Raw genomic sequence first — 24,959 nt, 5'->3', positions numbered from 1 at the left:
TTGTGGAAAATTTGTGCCTCTAGGAATGATTTGGCGATAAATATGAACTTGGTGCAAAGCAAGAAGCATCATTCACGCATCTAATACTCTTCTTTTGTCATTTAATGCATTGGATACCTGTAAACAAGCAATAATCTTTACCCAAAATTTTCAATCCTTTTAAATGATAGATTTGCATATAAAGAGGGAAAAAGGTGAGAAAGAAGAAGAAGAAGAAGAAGAATATTTTGCCCTACATGGACAAAAGGCAAAAGGGTGATGAAAGAGACGAAAAGAATCGTTTGCTCATTATTGGACAAAGCTTATTGAGCTCATGCAATCTTAATGGACAAATTTTGTATTTCTATACATTTTAATTATATGATAGTTAATATTGTCTAGTAAAAAATAAGAGAAAGTAAGAGAACCACTTTAGGCCAAAGCAATCAATAATCCAGAAATAGAAAGAAAGATAAAGAGAGATCCCACATTTGTGGAAAACTTGTTGACTCTAGGAACGATTTGATGATATAATATGAACTTGGCACAAAGCAAGAAGCATCATCCATGCATATAATACGTTTCTTCTGCCATTTAATGCATTGGATACTTGTAAATAGGCAATAATCTTTACTTGAAATTTTCAATCCTTTTAAATGATAGATCTACATATAAAGAGGGAAAAGGTGAGAAAAGAAGAAGAAGAAGAATATTGTGCCCTACATGGACAAAAGGTAAGAGGGTGATGAGTGAGAAGAAAAGAATAGTTTGCCCGTTATATGGACAAAGCTTTTTGAGGTCATGCAATCTTAATGGACAAATTTTATATTTCTATAAATTTTAATTTTATGACTGTTAATCTTGTCTAAAAAAAAAAAGTAGAGAAAGTAAGGGAATTACTTCAGTTCAAAGCAATCAATAATCTAGAAATAATATTAAAAAAAGATAAAGAGAGATCCTTTAGATTTGTGGAAAATCTATTGCCACTAGGAATGATTTAACAATAAAACATGAACTTGACAAAAGCAAGAAGCATCATCAACGCATATGACATTTTTCTTCCCTCATTTAATGTATGGGATACCTACAAATAAGCAAAATCTTTACTCGAAATTTTCAATCCTTTTAAATCATAGATTTGCATATAAAGAGGGAAAAGGTTAAGAAAAAAAGAAGAAGAAGAATATTTTGCCCTACATGGACAAAAGGCAAAAGGGTGATGAAAGAGAAGAAAAGAATAGTTTGCCTATTATATAGAGAAAGCTTACTGAGCTCACGCAATCTTAACAGACAAATTTTATATTTCTATGAATTTTATATTTTATGACAGTTAATCTTGTTTGATAAGAGAGAGAGAGAGAGAGAGAGAGAGAGAGAGAGAGAGAGAGAGAGAGAGAGAGAGTAATGGAATCACTTCAGTTCAAGGCAATCAATAATCCAAAAATAAAAAGAAAGATAAAGAGAAGTCCCTAAGATTTGTGGAAAACCTATCGCCACCATGAATGATTTGATGATAAAACATGAACCTAACAAAAGCAAGAAGCATCACCAATGCATATGATACTTTTCTTCTGTCATTTAATGCATGGGATACCTGTAAATAAACATTAAGTTTACCCAAAATTTTCAATCCATTTAAATGATAAATTTGCAAATAAAAAGGGAAAAAGGTAAGGAAAAAGAAGAATAAGAAGATTTTGCCCTACATGGACAAAAGTCAAAAAGGGTGATGAAAGAGAAGAAAATAATAGTTTGCTCGTTATATGGACAAAGCTTATTAAGTTCATGCAATCTTAATAGATTAATTTATATTTCTATAAATTTTAATTCTATGATAATTAATCTTGTCTAATAAAAAAAGGAGAGAAAGTAAGGGACCACTTCAGATCAAAGTAATCGATAATCTAGAATTAGAAAAAAAAGATAAAGAGAGATCCCTGAGACGTGTAAAAAACTTGTCACCTCTTGCTTTTGGTGGGAGATGCCTTCTTGGAACGTCCTCCTTATAGTAACTCCATTATGGCTTTGGCTCATATCAATCATCCACATTAAAGGGCAAGTTTTCTTTTTTCCATTTCTTTGGCTAAATTAAACTTTCTTATGGATTTTTGTCATTGGTTAAATCAAGGTCATAATTGAGTGAAAGGACATTGTCATTATCTTGCCAAGTACATAATAATGGTCGGGTTTCACAATTAATAACCTAATGGCGTCTTCCACTTTTGGGGACACATGATGCATTTGCAAAAATTTAATTTTACCCACTAGTGATTCAACCAACTCAAGTTAGATCTATCTTGAGCTCCATTATATTTGAGGAATGGATGGTTAATAATTCTTTTACCTTCCTAGATTTTTGAATAGATAAAGTTTTTTGACAAACAAATAAAGAGTTATCTCAACATGTATATGTTACATTTTGTTGCAATCCCGTTAAATCACTCGAGGTTTACTAGTCACTTGAGCTAAACATTCAATGTCATAATTTCATTAATTAACATTAATGAAATCCGCTGATATGAACACTAATCTCATAAAATTAATGTCCAAGGAGAAAATCTTTCGAGTAAGTTTCATACGTGTAGTTATTCACTTGAATTGCAAAAACAAATTGCACACAAACCATTTCTGCACGTACTGCTCAATTTGGATAGACCCTTTTTTTTCCGTACAATTACTTTAAACAGAATTTTCATCCACGTAACCCTAACTACTAATAGTGGGTTTTAGAAATAATTCCATAAAAACACAAAAACGACAAGAAAAACAAAGGAAAAGGCAATATTGAAATCTCTGCTTTTAACAGATACAGAGAATTTACTTCATCCTTTCTTTCTACATTTAATATGATCTCAAATGTAGATTTAAGGAAGAAAATGACATTGCTTTTCGCATGTTTATTTTCTTATGGCTCTCTCGCATTTTAACAATTATTAATGTTAAACACATGAAATCTGGGAAAACATACTAGAATGTCCGATACAATTTTCTATCCTTTTCCAAACCTCAAAACACCAACTTTTTTTCCAAATTTTGCAAGGAAAATGGTTAATGATTTTAAGGTACAATCGTACAATATATTAATTTAATTATTCAATAAGTTTATTTTGGAATAAAGAGCCAATAGTTGTGGATCAACTATACGACACCAACGTGACTCACAAATTCCTGTCAAAATTTTTTCTAAAGGAAAAAGCGTGACTCTCAAATCACGTAATCTCGTAAAAGTTAAGAGCATTGCGTGAAAAGGGGAAAAGAAAGAATATAAATGGGTCTGAGTTAAAGGAAAAAAGCAAAAAATAAAAATAAAAATCTAAGTTAAAGGAAAAAGGAGTAAAGAAAAAAGAATACGAAGTGGGTCCAAGTTGAAGAAAAATAATCAAGCTAAGAATTGTAGAATCGCTTCGTCGGATAGCCAATTTTTTGCACCACTGATTAACAAGCCTAATTTCATTATAAAAACCTTTATAATCTCAATTCAAACCAAATATTCTTTCGTCTTTTAAAAATTATCGACTTGCACTTTAGTCCAAATCTACCCTTGTCAACCCTTTATCCAAAAATTGTCATTAGTTTCTTCGATATTATCAATATTAGGAAGTTGCTGTCGTTTCATACAAGGGAGAGAATATTTATGAAGACGCAAGTTTTGATAATGAATCTCTAATTGGCCTCATTATTCATAATTTTGAAGAAACTATTTGCAATTTTTGGACATGTGGATAGGTGTAGGACTAGAGTAAAATTTGGTGAATTTTTTTAGAAAAAAAAAGTTAATGGAAAATTTGGAATTGCACCTAAAGTTGGGGGTTTTTTTTAGAGAATTAGACCCTCATTAACATGACCTGAAAATGACACGTGATTGTAAGTTTATTCAAATTGAGTTCAAACGGAATAACTTTTTCTACACAAATAAAAAATTGTGTTCTTTGCTAATTGACCTTTGCAATCTGTCTAGGACAGGCCAATACATGATTAGTTAATTGAGTTAACATATTACCTAGGTCAATGCGATCTAGTTAGATACACTTATTACTCATTTGAACATATTTTTGTAAGGGTTTATTCCTTAAACGTATCATGTTGAGTGACTCATTTATAAAAGTGTCATGTTGGGTTTTTAAAGGTATGGCGTGATTAATAAATGAGTCAAATATGTATGAGTGATGTAGACAAGCACATATAGAAAAGCAAACACATAAGAGATAAGTACAAAAAAAGTTATAAACTTGTTATATGAATATTAATTTAGTTCTAAATTTTGAATTTGGTCAATTTAATCCTAAACTTTTTAATGATTTGCTAGTCTTTATGGACAAATTTTCGCCTGAAATCATTGACATGGACGTGGTACGATTGGCATTAATGTTGACAATTTATGCAATTTTTAAAAAAAGTTCTGAATTTTTTATAAAACCTTTTTTTTTTCTTTTTCCTTTTCCAACATGATTAGTGAGGGTCATCGGGGCCTCGGTGATCGCTTGCAACCCTCGCCGGTCAGTTGATGAGGCCATTGTGGTTGCAGGCTAGGCAGCCCTCGCCCAGTGATTGACGAAGGTCACTAGCCATTGCGAGGCCCTAATGACTCTCAATGGCCACGGTGGAAAAAAAATGAAAGAAAAGAAATGAAAAGAAATATAAAAAAATCACAAAAAATGTCAATATTAACATTGATTGTGTCACGTAAATTATCAAAAAATTTAGGACTAAATTGATCAAATTGAAAATTTTAAAATTAAATTGGAATTTATGCAATAGGTTAATGACTTTTTTAATAATTCTTTCGAGTTTTGCAAGGAAATGATGTCAAATATGGAGAAGGGTTCAAAGTAAATGCTCATGCAAAATATATTCACACGTGGATGAAATAAATTTGAAAATAGAGGCAGTGATAGAGAAGACAATGAGTGGGCCAAATGCAACCATAGTAACATCCTCAAGATAAAGGCTTGCTCACTCAATGAGAAAAGTGGCTGCTAACTGTTCTACTAGTTTTCCTTTTGGTGGTGGGAAGTTTTGATTGCTAAGTCCATCCGTGCTAGAGACAAAATTCAAAATTCGAAGCTTGTTATCTTTCTCTAGGAGAAACAATGATGAAATCAAATAGTTGATGATGAGATCAATGCATCCCGTTCATTGAATTATGTGGACTCGGTATGGGACCCACGTAATTCAATTTCCACATAATTCAATTGTTGATATTGACTAAGCTTATTTGCATCGGGTTAATGCAAATGTCGACCAAACTTGACTCACAAACTTTGGCAAAAAAAATTCAAAAGAAGAAAAAAAAACACGACTCACAAATCATGTCCTAATTATCACTTATAAATCTCCCCTTTTGAAAATATCAAATACATTCTCGAGTTCTATCTTTTGGAGGCCACTTTACACATTTACATCAATTATATATAAAAATGTTATTTTCTTCAAAATCCTAAATTCTCACATTAACCCAAAAGAACTCGAAACAAAACAAAAACCAAACCACCCAAACCCTAACTAAGATGTTTAAATGAGTATGTTAGAAGGGGCAATTTGATCTTTGTAATTTAGGATTTTGCTTAAAGGTATGTGAATGGTATTTGTATAAGTAGAGGGTGTAATTAGTCACTGGGTCAACAATAAGATACATTTTAGGTATTTTCCCCATAATAAAAGGACCCAGTCTAAAATCAACATGAGCACCCCTTTACAAAAGTGGAGAAAATGATAAACCAGTTTATAAAAGAGATGATGCAACAAACTTTCCTTAACTATTTGAATGAGTGAGTCATATTTAAAGATTCAATAAAGATATATCACATCGTTTACTACTCGATTTCATCAACTAGTATTGTATTTTTAGATTAATAAAAAGAAGAGACAAGACAAAAATTTAGTCTTTGAATCCTTAATAGATGTTCAATTTCATCAGTGAACTTTAATTTTGGTCAAATTGATGCTTGTGCAATCAATTTTGTATTTTTTTTATATGGTTCTATAAACCGAGGAATTAATACTTCAAAATATAGTAGTGTGATCAAATAATACTCATTCTTCAGCCACATATGACTACATCGTATCTTGATTAAATGTCTATCTATTGAGAAAATCTTCGGCGGTTTATTACCACCGTATCAGCGTCATATGTGGCATACATTTTTCACTCATTCCACTAAAATATTGACACGTCCATCATTCCGTCTCAGATGACAGGGAATTTAAATAAAAAAATTTAAAAACTTTCACCCCTAAGCTCTCTCTCCTCTTCCTCTTCCGGACACCAGTGGAGTTGCCGGCCATCACCACTAGCAGAGTCGCCGGCGGTGTGATCAAGGCTGCGCATGACAACGCTTCTGTTCTTGGGAAGAGTTTTTTTTTTTTTTTTTTCAGAAATAGTTCTTTTTTATTTCTGCTCCGGGGAACAATTTCTGAGTAAAAGAACCCGTTTGGTAACGACACAAAATTTCTACTCCTGGAATAGAAAAAGAATAGAAATGCGTTTGGTAACGCAACAATTTCTTTTTTGTATTTATTCATTTTTTATTTTTGCCGACAGATTGCCGCCCCCGCCGGGCGGCGACCAGCAGCGGCGGCAACCGGCGGTGGCGGTGGGCGGTGGGCGGTGGCTCCGGGCGGTTGACAGTGGTTGCGGCAAGAAAATAAAATTAAAAAGAAAATCAGCTTACTTCTATAAATTGTTCCCGGAACAAGAAGCAACTTTTTTGCTTCTCAAAACTGTTCCCGGGAACAAAACGGGAACAAAAATTGAGAAATTGTTCCCGAACAAATGTTTTACCAAACAGGTTTCTGTTTTTTTTTTTTTTTTTTTTGTTCCGGGAACAAAAAAAAGAAATTGGGAAAACATGAGTGTTACCATGCGCTACCCAAGCAGATCACCTCTGCATCCAAGCGAGCATGGCCAGCTCCCTCTGTTTTCTCCATCTCGTCGTTCTCGAGATCTGGCCATCCATGGCCAACATCGTTGCTCGTCCATGTTTGTCATCGTCATTGTTCATCCATGGTCGAACTTGTTCAGGCGTTGTCTCTATCGTTCAACAATGGCCGACCACAAGCCGACTGCAAGGGACGATAGATCTCGATATCTGAGCTCTGTCCATGCCTTCGAGATCTCAACCTCGCCCGTTGCCATGGCCGATCACGAGCCAACTGCAAGGGACGACTGCAAGGAGATGGCTTCCTCTTTTTTTTCTCCCCCTTGATATCTAGGCTCTGTCCATGGCCTTCGAGATCTCGACCTCTCCTGTCGCCATGGACGAGACCAGATCTAGAGGCACGATCCGGTCTAGATCTGGACGGAAAACCACTGCGAGCCATCATGATGATGGAGGAGTGGCTCGGCTGTCGACGGGGCCAACCACGAGCTGACTGCAAGGGATGACAGAGCTGGCCGCGAGCAAGGACAGAGGAAGACGGAGAGCACGACGGAGGGGAAGCTTCCACGAGTGGACAGATGCAGATTTTTTTAGTTTTACATTTATTCCACATCAGCGGATTATTGGATTTTAGTAAAAAACACACACCACCTTAGCAGCCAATAAATATTTTCTCCTATGTATTTCGGTATTACATAATTTTGTTAATCCTCAATTTGAATGCTCATTTGATATTTTGCAGAACTATGTTGTTCTTTGACTAGGTCGATCTACTTATCCTATAAAAGCACACTCATATAACTCATCAATAATATCAAGTGTTTTGCTTAATGCTGGATCACCAAATATTTTATTTAACTCATATTGAAATTTCATAATTCAAAACTTGGATAGTTACAGATAGATGTACAAGTAGAATTGAGATAGAATCAATATAAAGATAAAACATCAACCCAACACAAATTATTTGCTGATAAACAAATAAGGAATAATCTTAACGTGTGTTTCTATATATATATATGCCTACTATTTTTCAATATATGTTGTAGTAACCAAAAATATATTAGAGGGGAGTGACAATATTCAAACTAAGCAAAAATATGGCACTCAATTTGCATATGTGCAATAAATAGAACATTCAAGGCTTCATCATAGGGAGCCTCTTGCTTTAGGTCTTTTTGAAGCTTTGGCTTTAAAACATTTGTGCATTGGCTTGCTGTCTTAATTAGAATTGTTGTATTAGGAGGGCATACGTGGACTCATAATTAACCTATCTAAGGCTGACCTGTTCATGTCGAGTTTTCAATGTTAAGATAAACTTTTTTAAGGAGGGATTTGAGGTGTTTAATATTTAATTTGCTGCGACCATCAATAAAATTAAGTTGTCCCCATAATATTATACCTTTTGAATATTTTTTTTTAAGTATACGATGGAGTTTTACATGACTTTAAATGTCTGTTTGCGTCAGTGTTTTAAAACTCAAGCTTCGATTAAGAAAAATGATGGGCAAATATCTTGTTTTCATTACGATGGTAGAGTGATAATATCATCTATTCTAACGGAGGAAAAAGGACAACCACAGTACAAGGCCAGCTATATAAATTCTTGTGATCCTTGCGGGAATGGGAGGCAGAGTAAGGCCAGTGCCCTGCACGTGCTTCTTCATCCTCCCAAGTCTCAAAGTCCCAAGCATTGACCCTCCCCCAACATCACCCAAACCACCTCCCAACCATTTGCTTTGCTTGTCAATTTCTACTTCAAGGCTTCCTTATAAAGTTTGCAATGCATTATTTTCTTGATGCACGTAAACTCTCGTGATGGATGTTGAGAGGATAGTTTTGTCCTAACCAACATTATATTAGAGAGAAGATACAAAATTCAAACTACGCAAAAATATGGCACTGAACTTTATCTTGGATTTGTGGAGAAAATGGAACATCCGAGGTTTCATCGTACTGAGCCTGTTGCTTCAAGTTTTTCTCATTTTATTTGCACCCCTCATAAAGAAAACAACGGATCGCCACATTGTTTTCCTCTTGTGGTTGGCCTATTTGATGGCTGATTGGGTAGCTGCATTTGCGGTTGGGCTCATTTCTCACAACCAAGGCAATTCAAGTGCTCATGTAGTAGAAGTCGATGAAGGACTTCAGGCATTTTGGGCCTCATTTCTCTTACTACATCTTGGTGGTCCAGACACCATCACTGCCTTTTCTCTTGAGGACAGTTCACTTTGGCCACGGCATCTGCTCAGTCTCATCTTCCAAGTCTACACTGCCATCTACGTCTTTGTGCGGATATTTCCTAGCGACAAGTCGTTGGTGATCCCAACGATTTTGGTGTTTCTTGCAGGGGTTATAAAAATTGCGGAGAGGACATTGTCACTTTATCTCTTGAGCCTTCCAAGGGTTAGGCAATCGACGCTTTTAGAAAAGGAGCTAAGAATGGCCGTAGACTCGCAATTGCTTGAAGAACTCAATGTTCTAGGGGATGGACATGGATGTTCCGATGAAGGAAGAGCAAAGCTTGATGAGAGCATCGTGATAAAGCATGCTTACTCATTATTTCAAATCTTTAAGGTTTTCATCGTAGATCTCATCTTCACAAGAAAACAACGCGAAATGAGCCGCGAATATTTTGCCAAAGTTTCTGCAATGGATGCGTTGAGAGTGATATCAGTTGAACTTGATTTCATTTATGAAAAGCTCCACATAAAAGCGTTGACAATACGTCACAAGTGGAGCTACATTTTCCGCATCATAACTTGCACTAGTGTTGTGGTGGCTTTGGGCCAGTTCAATCGCTTGAAGAAGTATGGACTCCCCAAGCTTGATGTGAAAATTACTCATTTCCTTCTTTTCGGAGGGATTATTCTTGATGGGATAGCTCTGTTGATGCTTGTTTTCTCCGATTGGACTATTGCAGGAATCAAGTATAACACCACAGGGTCATCTAAACTAGATTCATTTCTCCACAGGTTGGTATCCACCATGGATTACCTGAGGAAGCCTCGATATGCCGCATGTAAAGTAGAATCTTACACCAATGTTACTTATGAGGTCTTAGATACACCTTTAATATTTCGAAGGTGGTCAAAGTCCATCTCTATTTGCAACCTTTTTTCTGAGGCATTGAAGGAGAGTCCGAGAAAGATATGTAAATGCAATAAGTTTTGGGGCATCATCATTATTAAAAATATTTGCAGTTTGCCATTTCAAATGGTTGACAAGATCATCTCTTGTGTCCATCAAGCTGGTCAGACAATTGAAAGATTCTGTGGTAAAAGATCAATGATTGCGGATGCGAAGTATGTGTCGAAGAATCCCTTTTTTAAGAAGCTATGGATTATCATCTTTAACGAGGTGAAAGAAGGATCTAGGAAATTGGATGATCCAGAAATGGTGAGGCAGATAGTTAACACTAGTGGTAATCTGTTTTTCCCGCGTAGATCGTGGACACGAAATCTCAACAAAGTTTCAGACCATGTCACCAAGCCTAATTTCCATATCCATATTATAAGGTTGCACATTGCTACTGAAATTTGGTATAACATAGAGATATGCATTGGAAGAAATGATGAAAGGGAGTTTTGCAAGATCTTGTCCGATTATATGTTATATCTTTTACTTAATCGGCCTAATGTGATGTCCACTGTGGCGGCGGTGGGTATTGCCCAAATGATATCATCAGCGACGCTGCACGAGCTTCGGGACCGCATAATCAGTGATGTGACCAAGGATCCGGAAGGGATGTGCAAAAAATTGTACAATACTGTGGGCCCTCGAGCAAGGGCCGTGTTGGGTGGTAATTACCATTCGGAATCCTTACTCAACGAAGGGGTCCGATTGGCCCACGGAATAGAAGATTATGGGAAAATGAAGTGGATTTTCATGAGCCAAGCGTGGCTTGGGATATTGCTATATGCAGCAGTTAATATTAAGGGAGAGGCACATGCGCAGGTGCTGAGCAAAGGTGGAGAGCTTCTTACCTTTATTTGGCTGTTAATGGCTCATTTCGGTTGCTTCTACAAACCTAAATGGGGCATGTATTACGAATTCTGGGATGAGTATCTACGTTCACAATCTAATGAATAATCTACTAAGATATTTCATCCACATCATCTTATTTACCACCCTCATGACAAAATATACTAGTTTGTGTATCTTTGTGACTGATGTGGAGAATGGATGGATTGTTGTTCCTCATATAAGCATTGCATATGTCTACTCTTATTGATAGTAAATAATCAGTTCATACTTATAATTTTTTAAAATAAGAAAGTCTAATAGGTTTTGCTTCTTAAGGAAAAATGCTAGATTTTAAATTTACACAAGAGATAGTAATTTTCTCAAAGATGGGATGTAATATCACGATTTCGCATTCATATTTAAAGACACGAATGTGTATAATCGTCCTCTCATTGTCATTCTCATAAGGAAGCTGACCATATGGCTACTTTTCCTATGACTTTTTTTCTGGACAGCTGACTGATTGTTTTGTAGGAAATAGATTTGAAATGAGAAAGTGCAATTTTCACGTAAAAAAAAAAAAAAAAAAATTCAGGTGGTGTAATCTCGCTCGATTTGTACTCTGATCTTATGCTAAGTGTCAACTCGACGATGGAAGTTTAATAGATGAGTTTTTTCGGTCCAAAAAAAAAAAAAATCTCGCTCGATTTGTTAAATAATCTAATTTGACTCTTTTTGGTTGCGGAGTGTAAAATGATTTTGTATATTTGTAATGGACATGAAAGCAATTATTCCCATGAGCTTTAGCAAGGGGATCAATTACGCAAAGATAGACAGATGGCATCCAAGGTTGATTGAACACAGTTCGCCTTCTTCATAAACAGGACAGCATAAAGCCAATTGGCAATACAAAAATCGAGAGCTAGATAAATCCGTACGATGACATACCAATTAGGAAGAGCTAAGGCATCGCCGAGCCCTCGTCAAGCAATCCGCAGATCGATCCCACGCGATGTGGGATTATATGAAAGAATCACAAATCAGCTCTTAAATTTGGAATATGTTCACTTTCCGTATGAATCCTCTGCCCGGAATGTATCTATTGAAGGTTACTACGTAACTCCCATCATGCTAGTGTGCTAAGCCCCATCTGCCGGGAGTCCCGATTTGAAGTGCTGATGCACAGAAAATATATGACTAAAACATCAGAATTTATGACATTTAATGATTTTTTTTTACCATAAGTTATATGGTTTATCAAAAATATTTCTTAAATTAATAATTTTTACTCGTTAGTCAAATCGGGCCCAAAACTTGGCCCGCATAGCTCACGGGGCTGCTGATTTTCCTTGGCTGTTGACTGCTTTGCGCGGCTGATTTCGCACGGGATGCCAAGCTCAATAACACACGGGACTTCTCGCAGACGAAGGAGGAAGGTGAGCCGGCGGCGTGGGCTTCGGTGGGACAAAAACGGAGACAGCACGGAGGAGAAATCGCGGGCGAAGGGTGGACGGCAGAGAAGAAAATAAAGTCGCCGAATGGGGGGTGTGAGTCGGCCAAGGGGACGAAGATAAGAATGAAAAGTCAAAGGTGTGGGGGGAGGAAAGTTGGACACGGCAGAGAGGAAAGGGCAAAGGAAAAAGGGAAAGGGGACGTCGGCGTGGGGAGGGGTTCGTGTGAGAGAGAGAGAGAGAGAAGAGAGAAAAAGAAGGGAGAGACGTGGGCGTGAGTGGACCGAAGGGAGGGAGAAAAATAGGAAAAAGAAAAAGAAAAAGAAAACTAAAGGAAAATCCTACAATCGAAATTTCTTTGTCCCATTTGCTCTTGTTTAGTCCAATTTGATCCCCAAAAATTTCAATGCTAAAGCATTTGATCTTCACTTGCTTTCTTGCACCAAATTTCCCCAAACAACAAATCTCAGAACAAAAACAGCTATTTCCTTCAATTCCAAATTTTATTTTATTTATTTTTCTCGGAATCCGATTTTCTGAACAAACTTCTCCGATTGAGGTCAGATTCGTTGAGGAAAAAGCCCACGAAATTTCCTGTAACCAATTCAATTACACTAGATGCCAAAAGTCCCTTCAAATTGGCCAATCCGAATTTCTGCTCATTTTCCGAACTGTTCGAATCGAATTTCCGTGAAAATCTCAAACTCTCTGAAAAATTCTTGAAAGATGAGTCGACGTTCCTAAAATGACCTGTGACAAGACAGGACTTTCAATTTCTGAAATCGGATTCAAATTCGCGGTTGATTTCAATCCGATGCGATTTTAACGTGACATGAGGTAACTTTAGAAATTTTTAATGCAAATGACTCACGGTTAATTTTCCGAGCCACAATAAACCCATTCGACAAATTGGCGACTCTCGATTGTAATGAAAATCTCGATATTTCAATTATAGACACAATATACCAAAATGATAGAAAAATTAATCTAGTGTCGATCGACGAGAATTTTACAATTTAGTGAATTCACCCACGTTTAACCACATATCTCAATCAAACCGACCTATCTTTGATTTTTAATCAATCTTACTATGTTGTAATGATCTCGACAAACACGGTCGAGCAGTCAATTCTTGGTCGAATTCTCAAGTCTAATGTACTAAAATCTCCTAATGACTTTCCCAAGTAATCTAGTTATCCCACGAGTGATCGGCTCTGAGAATAGCACTATAGGCGCGTCGATGAAAGGCCCGATTTATTTGATTGAAAATAAAATTGAAAATCCAGGATGTCACACTTTATATCAATCAAGATTACATATGTCTTCCTATAATTGTGTGTATATCTTGATTGATACGTTGTATTAGATAGTCATATCATATAACCTATGGATAGATTAATGTACTCTTTATTACATACATTGAAATATATAGAAAATTTTGCAATTCTCTTTCGCTTTGATATTTTTAACTAAAGGGATATCAAAGTTAGTAACATCTTGATATATTCAAAACATAATGGAAAGTTATGTGATTTTAGGACTACACAATCAGGACACCATCCACATAACACCCCCCCTCCCCAAAAAAAATGTGGTGGGAACTTGGACATCTTGCTCTTGAGACACTGTTATTGGGAAGCGCATTGTGCAAGGACCATCATCTCTGGCTTCATAGTGAAGCTTGCTTCCATGGAGTTTGAGCTTTGAAGTTGCAGCTACAGAGGGAGAGAGGGGAGTGGACAAAAGATGACGGGGGAAGATAGTAAATAGAGATGTAATGGAGAGAGAGAGAGAGAGAGAGATTTAAAAAAAATTATGAAAGTGGGATCCATATGGACACATGTCAACATGTCATGGGCTAAATGAAGTGATTATTTTCCAAATTAGCAAAACCGTATCACCTAATGTTGTAAAAATAATTATGTAGAAACACTAGGATTTTACAAATTAAGTCAATGCGAAAATATTGGAGAAATAAACAAAAAAAAAAAAAATTAGAAATTTATGTGATTTGTTTTTAGTATTAATACCTACATTCATGAGCAGAATTAGTGACAAATAATTCACTAATCGGAGAATTAGAGTTACAATCACTTATACACTCGAATATTTTTCAAAATCAAGATTTAAGTCCAAATCTAAAGTATTTATAAATAAATAACTTGATTTAGATATAAACTCATAATACAAAATCACGTATATTCAAGCTCAAGCAAAATGCTTGCGTACGGTAAAACAACAATGGCGCCCTTTCTTTTGTCCTTCGTACGACGGCTTGCTTCTCACCGTGTGTGGCTTCTTGGCTTGTGCAGTGCTTCCTCTCGTTAAAGAAAACCCACGCGTTGTGTATGTTGCCCAGGAGTCAACAACTTTGACTTGGGCCCGAAAGAAAATTTAACCGTGGCTTTCATCTCCACTGTACGGTTTTGCCAAGAAGTCCAATTCTTGGTGTAACTTAGATATTTACGAAATTTACCATCTTAGCAAATAAATTGGATAAAGCCAAATTAACAGCCCTTGTTTTTATCATCCATCTAGGTCGCATTACATAAATGGGCTAAAATTCGAGATATAATTTGACACCTAATATTTTGTCACTTAAGAGAGTCCTTGCCAATTCTGACTTAGGAATGAAATATGGATCTTTTTGCGAGAATTCAAGTGAATCAAACCTCCGTAATCTGATATGATTACCCGAAGTGAGTTACTAATAAAATAGAAAAACTCTAGAGGTATCAAACGATTTGTTCACTTCTAGGAATCTATACAAGAGAAAGATAGTGCGCATTTAAAAAAAAAAAAAAAACATTGGACTTCTATAGTTTACTTATAGAAGCCTACAAGCTTCCCGGCCATGCTAGGCGGACCATCAATTTATAGCTTATTTTTGTTAGCCATATCAGTTCCGATAGGCGGCTCCCATTGTTATACATGATTTTATCAGTCAGGCTTCGATGACGACGACGTCCTTCGGTAGTTGTATCAAGAGAAAGTCCTCCTGGGTTTTCCCTTTGGAGGATTAGTGGATTGTTAGGTTACATATATTTAAAATGAGGGAGAAAAGAAAGTGGTTAGGATTATTAGGTCATACCTGTGTAAGGGGTTGCCATCTTACATATATGGTATGGCCGAAAGAATTAACTTTCCCAGAATAATGTATTTTAGTCATGTCAGATAATGTCTCTAGTTTGCCTAGATGGTTATTATAAAATTAATTTTGCCAGAATTACGAGGATAGCTTCCAACGAAAAGATCTAATCAGATTTTCATGGAGAAAAACGAGAAGGTCCACATGTTTCTCTTGCTATAGCAGTCCACCTTTGCATTTGTCTCATAGTTTGTTAGAACATATCTGTCATTCCTATAGAGAAACATTGTATCCTACTTGTCACATATGCATTAGGACCTTTTGTGGATACGCTGGCATGCAGTTCTAAATAGGTTTTGTCCATTGACAAGCTACATGCCCTAATGTAGGTGTGTGTGCAGAGATCCTCTGCATTCTGGAGAATAGAAAGGGCGAGGGAGAGAGACTGAAGAGCTGGGCAGAGTCTGCCTGGTGGACTCGTCGCATGTCACTATCCAAGGCGCTTGATTGTTCCGAGTCCTCTTCCCAATTGCCAATTGTAGATTCTCGGATCTGCCGGATTCTGTAAGCCATGTTCTTGTTACTAGGTAGAAGTTTGAGCTTCTTAGTAATGTAATAGCATATCATGAGGCATCTCAGCCTGGGATAAGTGATTTTCAACTTATTGATCCCATGTAACTTCTTCAAATAGAGTAAAGTAATATGACTAAATTTGTCATACTGCGTTGGGTTCGGAAACTGATTAAAACAATTAAAATCTTGCTACAGTTTGCAAATCTTGTCTGTTTAGAGTGACCTCTACCTTTTTCTACTGAGCTGTTTGTGAAAGCCAGGGGGCTTAGGTACCTGGTGTCTATGAAGCATTGTCATGTTTCAAATTTAGTCCCTTTTAGTTCTACTGCTTATGTGCTATCTGTGCATACATCTTATAGCTTTTAAGCCCTTGCTTGCCATAGGCAAGGAATGTCAATTTCGGTTTACCTTAGGTTTGAAGTCTGATGCTTCTTTTGTTGTGATGTCAATATGATCGGGTGTTCAGCAAGTGAAACCTGGCAGTGATTAGTAAAAATCAATTCTAAAACATCTGTCAACCTCTGTTTCAATGACATACAAATTGGCTATTCATTCAGAAGGATCAATTCATACTCTTTTTTAAGTTGTTGCTGTATTATCTTATTAATGGTCAAAAGAGGAGGGTGTTAGTGTCATCTACAAGCAAATTAGAAAGCCTTTGGAATCGATTTTGCAAGCTATTCAACAAGAAAAGCCAGTGGAGCAGCACAGCATTACTCTTTATGCAGCAAGAGTAGAGCCAAGAGAGTTGTCACCAACTTGAAGGTATTGTACTTCTCTAGAGAGGGAGATTTCCAATACGATGAAGGAAGCTAAATCTCTCAGAGAGGAAGATCGAGGCCCTTGCCCACCTCCACTCCAATCACCTGAAGAATCCCTTTGTTTATTATCTGACCAAAATCAAGACAAAACCATTATCAGGTGTGCAAAAATTGATGCCAGATTTTACTAGAATAGTGCCACAGAGATTAAGACTGGTTATTAGAATGATACCCAAAGTAATACTGCGGAATCTTGCGGGGTGTTTGGATGGATCCATGAACTTAAATGTGATTTATAATTTGTGGCATTATTTGACGAGAGTGCTCTCCAAGAAACTTGCCAACTCATATTATGTATAACCACTATCTGAAAACTGAAATGTTCCTAATTAAACATTCTTAAAATATCTTAAGAGCACTGTTAACAAAATCGGATTTTATAAATCAATTTAATATGCTCTCTCCTTTGTATCTAGCATTACTAAATTTAGTAACCACAACACCGGAACGTCCTTGAACAAAAAGGAGCAAGAAATTATGCTAAAAGAAACGAGGCTGACCAGTTCGACAATGAATGTCCCGATGAGGCCAATCATGCAAGCTCTGGAGTTCCAAATCTCGGCAGTTCTTGTGAATCCGAGAAATGGAGCCTGGAACTTGGGCTCTACTTTCGGCACTTCCACCTGTGCTTCCAGCAATCCAACATGAGCTGAAATTCTAGAGAGAGAGAGAGAGAGAGAGAGCTGATGGGTACCCGGAGGAGAGCTTGGCGGCTCGGACACTCAGAGAGAGGGGATTTCTGGAGGCTTGGTTGGGACTGTGGAAAATGAGAAACTGCTGATGGTGGCGGCCTCCATAGAAGATCTTCGAAGCTCTGGTCGTGGGAGCAAGAGAAGAAGATGAAAGGATGGTGAAAAGAGCAGCCATTTCTCTCTCTGTGGGGTCCTCCTAGAACTTCTGGTTTGTTGGCTGCTTGTTTTCTCCCACATTCCCCCTATCTATCAGAAAATGCGGACGATCGGTCCCTGAACATACACTGACTCTTCAATATGGCCCTCACATTCATAATTTTCTACAATCAAATCTCCATATTCGTAAAATGTTCCCTAATTAAGTCTTTTGGTTGCACAATTCCGGCAAATCGAGCTTGATGTGTCCGTCAGTCCTGGTCAAAATTTTTGGTATGTGAAACAAAAAAGTTGGTGTCACTATGGGCAATCAATTTGCGCCGACCAAAACGCATACACAATAGTTGGAAAAAGCTTCTAAACAAGCTCTCAATGGCTTTTCGGTTTCTAGCATTACCTATTATTTTCATATTGAAATTTTGTAGATGTTGGCTTCAATTTGCCAGAGTTGGAATATGAAGTGGATCAGAAAAATTTAACAAGTTTAAGAACGTGATTGCCTAAATTATCAGTTCGAGGATCACATTAAAAAATCATTGCAAGTAGTGCAACTTGAAGATTGAATGATTTTCTTGGATGTGCATTATTAAAAAAGTAATGGCGTGGTCATATTGCCGTATTGATCATGGGATGATTCTGCTGGAAGTTTGTGACCCACAGATTTGCCAATGGATGGACATGTGACGGTGGGTCCCGACTTAGATAAGGAGATCCTACTGAAATATCCTCAATCTTGGCCCAGGTTTGTGGACCAAAAAATGACTAGGCAAAAGGGAAAATGCTTATAAGAAGAAACAAGAAAAATAAAAGGCCGTAGAATAGAGGTTGAAAATTCTAAGTGGCAATTGATTAATCTATTATTGTATAAATATATAAACATTAGTCATTGAACGTTGCTCAGAGCTTTTGTACAAATCCCTCGAAATTTCATTTCATTATATATAGGAGGAACAATTGGGAGAAGTAAATTCTTTTCTCTAAAAAGTAGCAAAAAGTACACGCATGTTAGGCTGGCCGCGGGTGCACTGCTGTCGCTCACTTTTGGGTGCTGCTGGTTGTTTGGGTGGTGCGCTGGTTGGTAGGAGACTTCCGCTAGCTGCCATCTGGGGCCTGTTTCCTCTGTGTAGCTGCTGTTCGGATTCTGTTTTCCTCGCCTCTGGTTGGCTGCTCCGAGCCGCCTTTTCTTTTGTTGCCGCTGTTTAGGCTGTTTTGTCCTGTTTGGCTGTGGTGCTACCTAGCTTGGTGCCTATTTGTTTTTTGGGTGACACCCTTCCACTCGTTCTGACTTGTCTGTCATTATGAGGGTAAGTTTTGGTGTCGGTCTGTTTTGTATAGTTTTGGTTTAAGCTCAATATATTCTTACCTTACAAAAAATATATATTAAATATTAAAATTAATTTGGAAAAGATAGTTAAATGGTAGAGAGATGACAAATTTAAATGCAATTTGGAAAGTAAGATATTTAAGAATTCACTTCATAATTATCTTGACTAATCAATTTCTATTGTATATATTTTCTTGGACAACTTAATGATAACACGCCTTAACCATCCAAATGGCATTCAATGTATTTTTTAATATTATATTTGAGATTGAAAATTAATCATAGTGATGTTCAAAATAATAAGATTACGAAGAAGTCCATATGCTTATTAGAAGAAACTTTAAAGCTGCGGATTTTTTTTTTTTTTTTGTTATGGATAATAAGGGTGAGGAGGGCGACCAACATACTATGCTTCATAGCATTATAAAGGTTGCACCCTATTTAGTGAATTTTTTCAAAATTGGGGTAACCGAATAATCAATGATTTCGAATAGTAGATAAATTCCAAAGGAGGGTCATTAATGATAAATTAAATAGTTAAATTCGACTTCAAGTCAAAAGTGGATGAATTCTAACGTGCTTTGAAGTCTCAAGAACATTGCAAAGTCAAATTTTAGTTCAAATAGTAGATTGAAAATAACAAGTAAATTGCTTGAAATTTTATTCAATTAGAATATAGGGTGTCGCAACCAATCCCTCGGGGGGAGGGGATAAGTTTAGGGGTATTTCCTAAACGACAGACCTATGGTCCATGATTAGGCTTGAGCTCTACCAAGCCTATACCCCACGTGACATTAGGGTGTTCTCAAGAATTTTGCAATAGGGAATCGCCACTAGACTATTGGAGTTGGTTAGAAACCAAGTGAGGTACGGGAGTGTACCTCACTTCCTACGCAACTAGAGAATTTAAAGTCGGAGACTTGATTATACTAATTAACCAATCAGTGCCATTTTTTATACCTAATATTGTTCATTTTAAAATAAAAGATTTTTTTCAGGCAGTTTGGATTGATTTTATATCTATCCACTAACATATGAGGTGATTATGTGGGTACGCAATCATTAAAGTAACAATTTGCAACCAAAATCCTAATTGCAATAAGCTTTAGCACGTGCACTTAAACATAATAAAAAAAATGCAAATTAAACATGCGACATAATTAATATACGAGCAAATAAATGCCTAATTACACTAAGAAGGCAAGACAAGGCAATTCACAACCAAACCCTGCATTTTTTAGATTTTCATTTTTTTAAATTTTCATTTAAATATATATATATATTTTTTTTTTTTTTCGAATTTTTTTTTCTCGACCAAGCTTGGTTGGGTCCGGTCGACCTAACCAAGGTTTGACCTGGTTGGGGTGGGTTGGTCCAGCCCGCTCGGGTTTGGCCTAGTTTGGGGCGGGCTGGTCTCGAGCCTAAGCAGGTTAGGCCCGACCAACCCTGGTCGGGCCGTTGCTTAGACCGAATTGGGCCCAAACTCAAGCCCAATTCCCTTGTAAAAATGCCCCTTGAGAGTCCAAGCAAAAGAGGTCAAGTGGGCCAGAACTATCGGCCCATTGACCCCTACCTATGATTCTTCAATTGCGGCAGGGGGCGGTGATGGCGAATGGCAAGGGTGCTCCTTTGGCTAGGGCTGTCGATGTCGCTTCAGTCAGACGGGGCACAACGCGACCTCGGCCAGACGGCGGCGCCACTCCGGTGGCAACCACGACAAGACCACTTGGACAATGATTCGTGGGAAGTTACAGAGCCTTTGCAAGTGACCACTATGGAGGCCATGGCAGGAATTAGGGGTGAGCATGGTCCGGGTTGGTCCGGGCCACCCCCTAACCCTAGGACCAACCTGTACAGTGTCGGTCCTCAATTTTAGGACCGAGGACCGATCCTATTGAGCCTGGGACCAAGGACCGGGCCGACCCAATGGGTTCGGTCCGGTTGTGGTCAACCAGGACCGATCGATAATTTTTTCGTCTTATTTTTTATACTCCCTAAAAAAGCAAACTTACAAATTCAAATTACACATCCATCAATAATGCGACATTGTGCAACTAAACTATAAATACCAATACATATTTAGCAAATTTAAGATGACACAATAATAGAAATTTTGTATCTGCTAATCGCTCATCAAGATATGGGACAAGATGGAAAGTTCTTGTAATCATCTATCTTTAATATTCATAACATCATATGCAAAAGCGTTTTCCTGCATTTGATTATGTAGAGTCCACTCAACCAAAAAATGAGCTTCACACCACTTGACTAGCAAATCACCGTAGCAACTGTAGTACTACTCTACTCTTCAAAACCATCTACCATTTGACACAAATTGAAAAGCAAAGTGCAGCTGAAATTCATTAGTAAAATACAATTAAACCATAAAAAGTTCAAAATACTTAATATAAACCATGAATATATAACTTCACATCTTGTTAATTCACTTGAACTTCTAAACACCTGAAAACAAAACAAACGACACTTAATTAATACTCAACAAAATTTTTAAATTGAAATTACTATTAGTACTATTGATAGAACATTTCAATATAATATAATATAACAAACATTTTACTTAGGTTCGAATATATAAGAGAATTATAAATAATATAATATAATATAATATAATATAATATAATATAATATAATATACGGGGTTGGTCCAGGTTGGACCGACCCAAAACTTTTAGGACCGAGGACCAACTCCGCACAATGTTGGTCCCGGAATTTCAGGACCAAGGACCGACCCGGTCCCCCTTGGGAACCGGACCGGGACCCAGCAGGTTGGGCCGGTCAGGGTTGGTCCAGGGGTCGACCCTAGACCATTGCTCACCCCTAGCAGGAATCTAGCGAAAAGACTGATGCCTGAAATGGCAAACACAACAACACCCGCCTCAACAGAACGAATCAACTCATGGTGCTCAGTTTTAGCTAAAAACAGGAGGACAAAAACTAGATCTCACTGAAACATTTTGTTGAATAGGTGAAAGGCACTAATGAATCGTGAGGTTTCGAACCCAATTGGGACTCAAGGCAAGTCCAGGGTTCTCAGCAAGTGACCAACATCAAATGATGACCTAGCCAAGGACCTACAGGGGTCGAAGCTCACCGGAAACGATCGAAACGAGCTTCGACCAACTCGGTTCCGAAAACACACACAAAGTACTCGACGAAATGCCTACCTGCGTTTTGAGAGAAATGGCGGCGGTTGGCGGCAATCGGCAGCTCACTGGCGGCGGTAAGGCGTCCCTGGGAGTCCTTGGCTCCTTGGTTAAGCTCCACGAACCTCCTTTCTTGTGTTTCCCTCATGTTCTTGCTCATTCCTTGCTGTTTCTTCCTCTATGTTCTGCCCCTAGTTTCGCTCTGTCGGTGTGTTCCGCTTCTCCTCCCTACTCCCTCTCTTTTTCCTTGGTTATATCTGTTTTATCCTCCCCTTCGGTCCCTCTTTCCTCTCGGGTCGCTTCTATCTCTTCCCTGTTGTGCTCCATTTGCCCCCTTTGCTCCCGCTTCTATCTTCTACTCGACCTGCTGTTCTGCTGCTACTTCTCTGCTTTTGCTATAGGTTTGTGCATGCGAAGACACAGACATGAGGAGGAGGACTAGTTGGGCGCATGCTAGGCTAGAGGGGAAAAGGGCCAAGCCTAATGCAGGGGGAAAGGGAGGTAGGCGGTGGGCCGGGCCAAGGCAGGATTCAGCCCAACCCAACCCCTAAGCATTTTTCTGTTTTTTTTTAAAAAAAAAAAAAAAAAGGTGTCAACAACTGTCCCTCTTTGAATGTAGCCTCGAAGAGGTTGCATTTAAAGACATAAGTCACCTAAATTATTTCGACGGTAGAAAGGCCCTGGGTTCATAGGCTTGCACCAGGTCGGGCTATGGAAGTGCATCGTGTCAATAAGAGGAAGAAAGACCCCGGGCTACAAAAGAACGCCGTGTCATAAGAAGTGAGAGACTTTAGGTTACATAAGCACGCCATGTCATAAGAAGAAGGAAGACCCCGGGCTCCAAAAGCACACCGTGTCATAAGAAGAAAGAGAGATCCCAAACTACAAAAGCACACCATGTCGTAAGAAGAAGAAAAGACCCTAGGTTACAAAAGCACGACATGTCATAGGAAGAAATGAAAGACCCTGGGCTACAGAAGCACGTCGTGTCGTAAGAAAAAGGAAAGACCCTGAGCTACAGAAGCACGCCATGTCTTAAGAAAAATGAAAGACCTTGAGCTACAAAAGCACGACGTGTCATAAGAAAAAGGAAAGACCCCGGGCTATAGAAGCACGTTGTGTTATAAAAAAAAAGGAAAGATCCCAGGCTACAGAGGCACATCGTGTCATAGGAAAAAGGAAAGACTTCGGGTTACAGAAGCACGCCGTGTCATAGGAAAAAGAAAAGATCCCGGGCTACAAAAGTATGTTGTGTCATAAGAAAAAGGAAAGACCCCAGGCTATAGAAGCACGTCGTGTCATAGGAAAAAAGAAAGACCCCGGGCTATAGAAGCATGTCGTGTCATAAAATAAAAAAATAAAAAAATAAAAGACCCCAAGCTACAGAAGCACTCCGTGTCATAGGATAAAAGAAAGACCCTGGGCTATAGAAGCACGCCGTGTCATAAGAAGAATGAAAGACTCTGGGCTATAGAAGCACGCCATGTTAGAGGAAGAATGAGAGGAACCTCGGGCTACAGAAGCACACTGTGTCATAAGAAGAAAGAAATGAAGTCTCACCGTGTAACAACGGGTTTCGACTGGGTTGAAAATTCATGATTTGAAGAAAACTAATGAATCTTTGAAGATGACATGGTTTAAGGTTGATCATGAACCTTCGGAGATGGCATGGTTTAAGGCTGACCATGAACCTTGTAGATGACATGGTTTAAGGTTAACCATGAATATTTGGAGTGACATGGTTTAAGACTGACCACGAACCTTGTAGATGACATGGTTTAAGATTGACCATGAACCTCCGAACATGGCATGGTTTAAGGCTGACCATGAACCTTGAAGTCTTTAGGAAAGTATCCGCTAACCTCTTGAAAATTGCATAGCTTCATTGGGGAATCCTGTCAAACTCAACTTGAGCAAATGTCATTAGGGACGACATCAAGAAATGTATTGACAATATTGTAGTATTAATTGAACAAACTAATAATGCTAAGTCTAACTGATTTAAAAAAAAAAAATCGATGTCAATCAGCATCATGTGGTGCAAAGTTGTCATTTTCCTCGGGGATGTATCATGTAGCGCAAAGTTGTCATTTTGCTCGGGGATATATCATCAATCATCAAATTCTCTAGGAGACAAGTTCTTATCAAAACGATTTCGATTTGTGAAAAATGTTGGCACTTTGACCACCAAATTGGATTGAATTGGAGAGATTTGGTGTGAAATTGAAGATGGAAATGCTGAAATTCGTAGGCCTTGGGGGGCTGCAACATTTGGGCATCATTTGTGGCTTGTTTGGGAAGCTTTGGTAGGGAAATGGATATTGGTGATAGACCTGAAGACTTGAGTATTCTAGATCTTTTGGCTTGACTTTGTGGCCCCTTTGTCCCCCCTTCAATAGCAGCAACTTTTTCTTCTTCTTCCTCTCCCTCACTCTCCATTGTTGCTGAAACAAAACCATAGAACCAACAAAACAACCACCAGTCCTCACCAAACCAGCTAGCTCTCCTCCGCCATCGTCCAACCCGCCGCCAGTCCACCTGAGCCGCTCGCACGCCCGCCGATCGCCCGCGAGGCCAGCCCCAAGCTTGTCGACTAGCCAGCCTCCCGCTGCGTCCCATGCCTACTAGATGTTAGCCCCTAGCCATTCGTTGCTGCTAGCCTGGTCGCCCCTAGCCGTCCCCGAGCCATCGCCGTCGCTGCCTCCGACCCCTTTTCCCATCCTTGCACCAGCCAACCCCCTTCCAGTCGAGCCCAACCTCTAGCAATCTTCGATCCAACCCAAAATAGAAGCCATCTCAGCTTTTGAGCTGAGAGCTTTGTGGGCTTTTTCAGGCCCTTTCCAAACCTCCTTGGGTGTCGCCATAGT

At 38.3% G+C, this 24,959-nt stretch overlaps 2 protein-coding genes across 2 annotated transcripts; one reads left to right on the top strand and one right to left on the bottom strand.

Moving 5' to 3' along the window:
• Window positions 1-8,912: 8,912 nt before the first annotated feature.
• LOC120296040 lies at window positions 8,913-10,949 on the top strand. The gene has a single exon (XM_039317686.1). It carries the CDS (start codon window positions 8,913-8,915, stop codon window positions 10,947-10,949), a length of 2,037 nt encoding a protein of 678 aa, XP_039173620.1.
• A 4,626-nt stretch (window positions 10,950-15,575) lies between these two features.
• LOC104426439 lies at window positions 15,576-22,252 on the bottom strand. Its single transcript, XM_039317685.1, has 7 exons — window positions 22,114-22,252; window positions 21,765-21,862; window positions 17,451-17,690; window positions 17,257-17,379; window positions 16,710-16,825; window positions 16,344-16,411; window positions 15,576-15,924 (listed from the first exon to the last, which is right to left on the bottom strand). Exons 1-5 carry the CDS (start codon window positions 22,250-22,252, stop codon window positions 16,757-16,759), a joined length of 669 nt encoding a protein of 222 aa, XP_039173619.1. The 3' UTR covers window positions 15,576-15,924; window positions 16,344-16,411; window positions 16,710-16,756.
• Window positions 22,253-24,959: the final 2,707 nt, after the last annotated feature.

This window comes from Eucalyptus grandis, chromosome 7 (genome assembly GCF_016545825.1).
Source record: "Eucalyptus grandis isolate ANBG69807.140 chromosome 7, ASM1654582v1, whole genome shotgun sequence".
Taxonomy (NCBI): domain Eukaryota; kingdom Viridiplantae; phylum Streptophyta; class Magnoliopsida; order Myrtales; family Myrtaceae; genus Eucalyptus; species Eucalyptus grandis.
This window is presented reverse-complemented; position numbering and strand designations above follow the sequence as displayed.

Excerpts from the sequence above, each read along its gene's own strand:
- LOC104426439 (XM_039317685.1), bottom strand. The coding sequence starts at position 22,252 with ATGAGCAAGAACATGAGGGAAACACAAGAAAGGAGGTTCGTGGAGCTT. Across the intron at positions 17,380-17,450 it reads GCCGCCAAGCTCTCCTCCGG|GTGGAAGTGCCGAAAGTAGA; the intron begins GTACCCATCAGC and ends CTGGAAGCACAG. Across the intron at positions 16,826-17,256 it reads GGACATTCATTGTCGAACTG|ATAATAAACAAAGGGATTCT; the intron begins GTCAGCCTCGTT and ends GATTTTGGTCAG.
- LOC120296040 (XM_039317686.1), top strand. The coding sequence starts at position 8,913 with ATGGCTGATTGGGTAGCTGCATTTGCGGTTGGGCTCATTTCTCACAAC.